The 9,438-nt window shown below is 48.1% G+C and overlaps 2 protein-coding genes across 2 annotated transcripts; both read left to right on the forward strand.

Annotated features, from left to right (window-relative positions):
- The first annotated feature begins 223 nt into the window (after positions 1-223).
- On the forward strand, positions 224-2,230 carry LOC136477907 (amino acid transporter AVT3B-like). Its single transcript, XM_066476162.1, has one exon. It carries the CDS (start codon positions 611-613, stop codon positions 1,886-1,888), a length of 1,278 nt encoding a protein of 425 aa, XP_066332259.1. The 5' UTR covers positions 224-610; the 3' UTR covers positions 1,889-2,230.
- A 4,391-nt stretch (positions 2,231-6,621) lies between these two features.
- LOC136474551 (uncharacterized) lies at positions 6,622-8,187 on the forward strand. The gene has a single exon (XM_066472121.1). The coding sequence runs from the start codon at positions 6,767-6,769 to the stop codon at positions 7,832-7,834; it is 1,068 nt and encodes a 355-aa protein (XP_066328218.1). The 5' UTR covers positions 6,622-6,766; the 3' UTR covers positions 7,835-8,187.
- The last annotated feature ends 1,251 nt before the right edge of the window (positions 8,188-9,438 follow it).

A 9,438-nucleotide genomic window follows, 5' to 3' on the forward strand; every position in this document is an offset into this window, starting at 1 on the left:
GCTCGTTGGTGAGGAAACTGGTTGAATTTACTTGCCACAAAAATCTTAGGAAATGGGAGAAAAAGAAACACAGTGAAAAAAGAAAGCGCCAGCCCTGGCCCCTGGGCAGCCTGTACGGTTTCACGCGATGACACGTTGCAGCCCGGCCCGTGGAAAACGCTGCGGCAGCAGAGCCATGCTGCGCACCAGCTATATACACCGTGACACGTCTCCATGTGGACCCGATTCACGCAGAAAGTCCAGCACGCCTATGGACCAGGTCCATGATATTTCCCCTCGGAATGGCAGCCACCACACGCGCTCTACAAAATAATAGGCCGGCCACGCGTGCCATGCGATCCCCCGTTCCCCCCAGACGCAGCAGCACGGCAGTCCTCCGTTTCCTTTCTTCGTCGGCCGTCGCACCGGTTCTCTCCTCCTCGATTTCCCCCGTCGCGAGATCTCCTGATCTCTCTAGCGCACGGCGGCCGGAGAAGAGGAGGAGGGGCACGATCTCATTCATCGGATCGGCGTGCCTGTGTTGTCTGTTGTTTTGATTTTTTTTAGTCTTTTTGTTTGTCTGTTCATTCAATCAATAATAAGATTTCTGATTTGGGGGCGGCGGTTCGCCATGGGATTCGGAATGGGGGATAACGGGGCGAGCTCTTCGTCGTCGCGGCTGGACCCCGCGCCGCTGCTGCCGCGCCACGGCAGCGGGAGCCGCGAGGCTGGCCTGTCGTCGCAGCCCAAGACGTTCGCCAACGTCTTCATCGCGGTGGTGGGCGCCGGCGTGCTGGGGCTGCCGTACACCTTCTCGCACACCGGGTGGGCAGCGGGGACGCTGCTGCTCTTCTCCGTCGCCGCGCTCACGTTCTACTGCATGATGCTGCTCGTCGCGTGCCGCCGCCGCCTCGCCGACGAGCACCCTAAGATCGCCTCGTTCGGGGACCTCGGGGACGCCGTGTTCGGCGCGGACGGCCGGTTCGCCGTGGACGTCATGCTGGTGCTCAGCCAAGTCAGCTTCTGCGTCGGGTACCTTATCTTTATCTCCAACACCATGGCGCACCTCTACCCGATCACCGCGCCGTCCTCCTCCGCCCTGCTCTCCCCCAAGGCTCTCGTCATCTGGGCGATGCTGCCGTTCCAGCTCGGGCTCAATTCCATCAAGACGCTCACGCTGCTCGCGCCGCTCAGCATCTTCGCCGACGTCGTCGACCTCGGCGCCATGGGCGTGGTCATTGGCCAGGACGTCGCCGCCTGGCTCGCCAAGCCCGTGCCCGTGGTCGCCTTCGGCGGGCCTGCCGCGCTTCTCTACGGGCTCGGCGTCTCCGTGTACGCGTTCGAGGGCGTCGGCATGGTGCTGCCGCTGGAGGCGGAGGCGGCGAACAAGACGAAGTTCGGCGTCACGCTCGGGCTGTCCATGGCGTTCATCGCCGTCATGTACGGGCTGTTCGGCGTGATGGGGTACGTCGCATTCGGCGACGCCACGCGCGACATCATCACCACCAACCTCGGGGCCGGGTGGCTGTCGGCCGCCGTGCAGCTGGGGCTCTGCATCAACCTGTTCTTCACCATGCCGGTGATGATGAACCCCGTGTACGAGGTCGCCGAGCGCCTGCTCCACGGCAAGCGCTACTGCTGGTGGCTCAGGTGGCTGCTCGTCGTCGTCGTCGGACTCGCCGCCATGTACGTGCCCAACTTCACGGACTTCCTGGCGCTCGTCGGGAGCAGCGTCTGCGTCCTCCTCGGGTTCGTGCTGCCGGCCTCGTTCCACCTCAAGGTGTTCGGCGCCGAGATGGAATGGCCCGGAGTGGTATCCGATGTCCTGCTGGTCGTGATCGGCCTCTCGCTCGCCGTGTTCGGAACGTACACGTCGCTGCTGCACATCTTCCACTCGTCAAGCGCTTGATCGCCGCACCTTCTGCAACGCACGGAGGATCAATTTCCTTCCTCCGCGCATTAGTTTCAGGTACCTTGGTCGCGCTCCTGTGTTCAGAGAAGTGGATTAGAGGATCTGGAGGAACGAACGCCCGCCCCATCTTTCAGCTGTTCGTCCATTTGGGTCTGCATTTTCCGTCGATCCTCGTTCTTCCAGGGCAGATTACTATGCAGGTGTTGCTCGTGAATGGCTGTACACTTTTGTTACGCAGATCTCAGTTACTCCCTGTAGCAATGTCATACGAGTGTATGCGTCCTAGATGTTCCTTCTGCTGTGCACGATTGATTCGATGAAAGGACAAAATTTTCACTTCGTGAGTGGCCACATGTTTGCTTCCAGTGCTAATTTCACTTGTGAATTGGTCCTTTGTCCATCTGAGGCAGGCCTAGCAGCTAGGACAGACGGACGAGTTCGAGTTTGTATCACGATTCATGTACACTCTTAAATTTCGGTCTCCCTTTCATTTAGAAAGCTAATAAGCTATTCTGGACAAGCAATTGGGACGAGTTGTATCGCCACTTGTCATGGTATACTCAGTTCAGTCCTCTTATTAAGAACACGCAATGGTAGTTTGAGACAGCCTGGAACATGTTCAGAGTTGCAAATGCGTGCATCAAGTAAATGCACGTGCGGTTATGCGTTCCTTTTCTATGTTTTTTTTTTTTTTGAAATTCCTTTTCTCAGTTGACAAGCGACCATTCGAGAAACGTCGCTGACAGAAGAAAAAGTAATGGAAACTCCTCGGGCTCTTCTGCTGCTCTGCCGACTGGAAGATCTGGTCTTATCTTCCTTGGATGTTGTCCATCAGTCTGCTTATCGTCTCTCTGGCCTGTGGGTCATGTATCATAGCGAAACACTACAAAGGGCGCTGGTGTCACCAGATAAGGGCGATGGCCCTTCAGCCAGCTGAACGCCTTTTCGCCTTTGTGGTGTCGAGGCGCCGCTTTCCTCGACTGACTTGCGTTTGCTCGACAGGTCGGAGAACATAACTTTATTTTTCTTTTGGATGGGTCTCACCTCACTTTTTACACAAGGTTTTTAGATGATCGTCTCGCGCAACTTTTGGCCTGGTTCGCTTGGAGAAATCGGGATGAATCTGAATGAATTTATAAGAAGTTGTTTTTATTTGATAGCCGTTTGCAAGGACTATTGGGCTAATAGGAAGTCGGGGCTAGAGTTATGTCAAACGTGATCTAAATAGGGGATGCAAGCTGCAAGATGGGTTGGGTTATCTACAAACATGGATATAGGCTTAGTTTTTATTGGTTTTGCGGCAACCCACAAAAATTATGCCTATTTAATGGTTCACGGACAGCCCGATCCACCTTGCATCTCTAAGGTTAAGTCCCAATAGATTATGACTGATGATTAATTGAGGGGCAAGAGCATGTAAGCAGAATGATAACATGGCATTGGAACTAAGAAGAAGAGAAGAAAATAGTCTCTTTTAAAAAAATCATGTCTACACAGGAGTTAAGATAAGAAGTCATAGCTGGATGATAGAAGAGAGAAGACAGTGAATTGACCATTTTTTTTTGTAGAAATCATTTAGGCTTGTTTGAATATAATCATGGGATTGAGATCAAATTAAACTAAATTCCACTCCAATTTATTTCAACATCTATGAAAATGGCGAAGCCTAAGGTCTCAAGAATTTTTTAGGCATCAAGCGACCAGCGGAAAGAAAGGGTTGGTGAGAGGCCAAAAAGTAAAATTCGATTTGGTTTTCTATTATGGAATGGGTTGGAAAGACTAAAAGGTAGAAATATGCTTAGTATCTAGCGACAGAGGAGGAGCACTTTGGCCCAAGAAATGTAAATGTTGGCACCATAAATAGTGTTACCAAGGAATAAAATCGAGCAAAGTAATCCCACTTAGGCCTTGTTCGTTTGCGGAGGATCCAATCCAGGAGCAAACTCATTCTGGGCCAGGAATGAGTGAATGCGTCACTGTCACTCATTCCAGCTCAGGATTAATTCCAGAGGGTCGGAGGTCCGGTTTCGTTCCGGGTCACGTAGACAAGAAAAAGAGAAGCAAGTTTTTGTTCCGGGTCCGTTTTCATTCCGGGTCGGCATAAAACGAACGCACATTTTAATTCTCATCCGGATTAAAAACAGGCCGCAACAATCCACCCGGAATGTGCCAATCCGATGGAAACGAACAAGGCCTTACCGAGAATTATTTACTCCTTTTCCTACCGTTGAAGACTTCAGTCGGGGATAGCACAGAGTAAATAGATGCTATTGTGTTAAGAAATGAATATAGAGAGGGTAAATATAATCAGATAATATTTAGTTCTATATAATAGATTTATTTGCAAAACTTGTACATAATATTTTAGACCTTACTAAATTAGATTAGATTAGATTATGGAGACGGGTTAATGGGCTAGTAGATTTTTAATAAGCACGGACATGTACATTTGCATTTCAGGAAACCCTATTTGCCTATTAAAGTACTACTATAAGAGAAAGTTAGTTTTTAGGCCCTAAAAAGTTGTGCTTAGTTCTTGGCCTTTTTCTTTTGAACTTGCCCATTTGGCCCAAAACAAATTTCGTTTAGTTTTTTTTTTGGCACTTCCGTTAGTTTGATGGAAAAGGAGTAAACCCTAGAAACTAATTTTGTCAAGTACTGTACTAATTACGTGCAAGCCAATTTCGTGGTCAGGCCCACCGTACTTTTCTTTTTCTTTTGTTTTCTTCCTTTCTTAGTCTCTGTTGGATGGGCCTTCGCTGCTGAAAGTGTTGGATGGGCCTTCGCTGCTGAAAGTTTGTTAGCCTGTTGGGTTCTGCGCCGTTCTGCACTTCTGCTGCGGGGCACGTGGAAAAAGTACACATTTTCACGGGAGTCTGCTTTTCGTCCTCAACTCTAAAATCGGACAAAATACTTCCCTCAACTTTAAAAACCGTTCATTTTATCTCTCTGACCCAGTTATAAGCGGGTTTAAAGGTAGTTTTGTCTTTTTTTATTTATTTTGGCTAAATTTTTGAAAAATCATAGTAAATCACAGAAAAATCATAAAATGAAAAATCTAATTTTTTTGGACTCCACGAGAGTAAATCTACACAGTGAATATATAATATGGTATGCTTCAGTATAAAGTTTTTGCTGTAACTTTAGATCTATGTTTTTATATAATTAAATAGAATAATTCATAGCTGCGGTTTCGATGGTCCAATTGTCGTGAAAATTTTACGGTGAGCTAATTATTGTAAGCTTAAACTGTAGTAAAAATTTTATACTCATTGGATCATGTATAACTTAGTTATAGATTTTATTTAGGTTTATGCTTGTTAAATATAAATAAATCTATAACTAAGCTATACATGATCCAATGAGTATGAAATTTTTACTACAGTTCAATCATATAATAATTAACTCACCATAAAAATTTTATCACAATTGGACCATAAAAACTGCAGCTATGAATTATTTCAATTAATTACATAAAAGCATATATCTAAAGCTACAAAAAAAACTTTGTACCGAAGCATAACATATTATATATTCATTGTGTAGATCTACTCGTGTGGAGTCCAACAAAATTGAATTTTCTATTTTATGATTTTTCTGTGATTTACTATGATTTTTTAAATATTCAGCCAAAATAAATAAAAAATAAAAAGACAAAATCGACTTCAAAACTGCTTATAACAGGGTTAGGGAGGTAAGATGAACAATTTTAAAAGTTGAGAAAGGTGTTTTGCTCTATTTTAAAGTTTAGAGAAAAAAATAGACTTTCGTAAAAATTGTGGGAGGTAGCCAATGGCAGAGAAGACACGGATTCAGACTTTTTTTTTCAAATAGCCCTTGGTGGTATGCAGATTCATTGAACGAAGAAGGCAGTCTTTCTTCCTCACGAACAAGATCGGAGCACCCAAGGTTAGGCACTCGATTGGATGTTCCCGTACGTAGACTTTTTTCGGGCACCTGCGACTCTCGAAGCCCTTTGGTGCCTTGTTTGCCTGGCAAGCGTAGACGCTTCACGCTTAAGGATGGTAACGGGGATATACTCATCGGGTATGGTCGGAACGTTCTCTTTCTCGCTACGGAGAATTCATCCCGTCTCCGTCCCCGTTAACTGTCTCAGGTATAGATTCTTGCCCATCCCCGTACCCGTCGAGCATCGGTCGGGTAACAGATACCCGACGGGTACTGCATACCCGATAAATAAGGACACTTTGGGTCGTAGCTTTGCAATCAGAGACGTTTCTTCTTCACCCGGGTATAAGTGTCGGAGTCTCGGAGATGCCGAGAAGAAGGAGCGAGGTTACGAGGAGAACGAGCAAAGGTGGCAGAGAGACTGAACTGAGAAAACAAGGGGCACGAGCGCTCGTGAGGCAGGCGTGCTTGTGCTGCTGGCGGAGATGGTGAGGAAAAATTATACTATGATTCCTACAACACACAAACTATATATATGATTGTTTAGATTTATGTCAAAATACCTATGTTGAGTTTCTTTGAGCATAATACTCGCATGACAGCTCAAATAGTTGGGTTCCTCAACGAGTAACAGGGATGAGTAAACAAAAAATGTTTTCGTACCCGCTATACTCGTCGGGGATGGATTCTTACCCAGTTAGATTCCCACAGGTAAAAATATAATTCCATCTCCATCTCCGATCGAATCCCGTCGGGTATCGGGACCGTTGCCATCTTTATTCACGCTTCAACGCGAGTCACGAAGCCACGGCGCAGCGCGCGCCACGTCTGCCATTGGAAATTCCCAAATCGCCCATAAAAATGGGGGAAACGAATGGGTCCTTCCGTCGCACAAACGCCGCAGCCTAGAAAAAACGCCTCGTTTTCAGATTGCGATCGCCGTTCGTTCCGCGGATTGCGATCACCATGGCCGTCATGGGCTGGTCCGACCTCCCCTCCGAGCTCCTCACCGACATCGCCGGTGGGTTCACCGAGCTCGCCGACATCGCTCGGTTCCGCTCCGTCTGCTCCTCCTGGCGATCGGTGGCGCGGGCCGCCGCGGCCGCCCCGCCGCCGCAGCCGCCGTGGCTTCTCCTCCCGTCGTCCCCGTCCCGGCTCTTCTTCTGCCCCCGAGAGGACCGAATCTACCCGAACCTCCGCCTGCCCCGTCCCTCCGCGGAGACGCACCACCGCCGCCGCCGCCTCTACGCGTCCCCGCATGGGTGGATCCTCGCCTATGACCCGACAGATCTGGCTGCTTCCCTCGTCCACCCCTTCACCGGCGCTACCCGCCCGCTCCCGCCGCTCCCGGCCTTCTTCAAGGAGACCGACGACCTGGCCTGGGACTGGTCTCTGCACGGCGTCATGGCGTCCTGCGGCGAGGGTCTCCTCTTCTGCGCCGCCGATCCGACGACAGCCGCCTCCTGGGCCCCGATCCCCGCCCTGGCCGATTGCAACGCCAGCAGCATCAACTACGCCGGCGGCCAGTTCTTCGTCTTCGAGGAGGACGTCTGCCGCACCACCATCGTCGACGCGGCCACCCTTGCCGTCGCCGCCGTGATCCCGGCCCCCGCCGTCGAGCTCCCCACCGAGGCGCGCGTCGCGGTCGCCGGCGACGAGCTCTTCCTCCTCGTCAAGTCCAAGTGGATGTACCTCTTCGGCGCCGACGTCGACTTCTCGAAGGTCTTCCACGTCAACCACCGCGGCGTCAATCCGGCCTGGCAGGAGCTCACAGGCATCGGCGACCGTGCGCTGTTCGTCGATTCCCTCCACGGGTTCGCAGTGCCGACGGCGGGGTTTGGCAATCTTGAGAGCAACACCATCTATTCAGTGAGCAGCAACAACAGGCGTCCCACCACGGTGAACTACAGCGTGTCGGCATTTAGCCTGGAGACCCGCATCTCCAAGAAACTTGTGTGCATGCTCAACGGCCGGGAGATGGCGAAGCGTGGCGAGAAGCCATCGTGGATCGTACCGAGCTTGGATGAGGTCTGAGTCTGCAGAGCTTGGAGATCATTATTATTGTGCAATCAGTGTTGATATATGGCTCTAGGTAATTTATTCGGTATCCTTGCAGTTGCTATAGTTATTGGAAGTTCGAACCAGCAATAATCCCCTTCAATATATAAGTTAACTCCTGTAAATTCTTAATTCTGTCGATTATATAGATTGATTAAAGTTCTCTTGATCAATCACGCAGTCCCAATATATGTGAGTCATATTTGTTGGAAAATTTCCATCAAATTCATTATCCTCTGTTAATGTTCAAGTTTAATAAATGATTGCATGTTCTGTTAATTTCAAGCTTAATAAAGGTTTGTTATATCAGCGTTGAGCGTGTTGCTTGAGTTCCATATTTAAGTTGTGAAATTTGATTGTTTCCAGTATTGTGTGAATTGGATGTCTTTCTTTTTGTCTATTATACAACATTGTGATAATTGAAACCTGAAAAGCAATTTAGGCATAGCATGATTAACTTAACTCAGTAGCAATGGTGCCTATTTGGATGTTCGGGTAATCGTGTTTGGTTACTTGTGTGGTCTGAAAGGATGAATGGATGGGGTAAAGTATGTCCAGCAATGACAGGGCACCCTGGGGAGGAAAATGCTCTGAAAGGGATATGCCAGTACTCCGGGGTTAGGAGATGGACATGGATGGGGGAAAGTAAAGGATGAATGGATGATAGGGAGATGATGCATGGGCGGCAGGGAATAGAATGATACTGGTTGTCTGGTTGCTTGTGTGCGACCAATTATCCAATTATTTTCATCATTTCCTCGAGAAACTGAAGATAAGCATGACCGGTTATACAATTGAGAGTCTGACTCAACGATGATACCAACAGCTGGAGATGAGTTATCGAGGTGTGTTGTATAAAATGAGGATGATTTTACTTTGATTTTGCAGATGTCTTAAGCAAAGCGTTTTGTGTTTTTTTTTCTTTTTAATTAAAGAAGAAAATCAATCAGGTAGTAGTAGTGACAAGGAAGGTGATGGCTACACTTTGGAGTTACCTGAGAATCCTAATTTACGAGTGTCGTTTGGAGTATCAGTAGCGTCGCGAAAATGGCAATTAAAAGCACCAGGTGCCATCATTGCGGCCCTACGGATTGTAGAATTTGGGGCAACGGGTGTGGAGTTTGGGAGGAGAGAGAGACCGTGATAAATGCAACCCAGACTACGAGAGTGATTAATATGGATCGGTGGACCGTTCATCTCTAGAAATTGATTTTTTTTTAGACAAATTTTTGGGCTAGAAATTGATTGGGAGGAGAGAGAGACTGTGTTAAATGCAACCTAGATTACGAGAGTGATTAATATGGATCGGTGGACTTTTCATCTCTAGAAATTGATTCTTCTGGAGATAAATTTTTGGGCTAGAAATCGATTCTTCCATGACAGAGGGAGTAAATCATACGTGTGTTCTATGGTGGGGACGAAGGGGACTGGGGAGTCCAATATAATTGCACCTTTCACCACTGCCGCTGAAGTATCTTTCAGACGCAGATTCAGTAACTTTGGTCTCGGATAATCTGCAACTTTGGTCTTGGAATTCACAGATTCAATAACTTTGCTCTTGGAAAATTTGCAACTTTGCT

The sequence above is a fragment of the Miscanthus floridulus genome, chromosome 8, assembly GCF_019320115.1.
Source record: "Miscanthus floridulus cultivar M001 chromosome 8, ASM1932011v1, whole genome shotgun sequence".
NCBI lineage: Eukaryota > Viridiplantae > Streptophyta > Magnoliopsida > Poales > Poaceae > Miscanthus > Miscanthus floridulus.

Excerpts from the sequence above, each read along its gene's own strand:
- LOC136477907 (XM_066476162.1), top strand. The coding sequence starts at position 611 with ATGGGATTCGGAATGGGGGATAACGGGGCGAGCTCTTCGTCGTCGCGG.
- LOC136474551 (XM_066472121.1), top strand. The coding sequence starts at position 6,767 with ATGGCCGTCATGGGCTGGTCCGACCTCCCCTCCGAGCTCCTCACCGAC.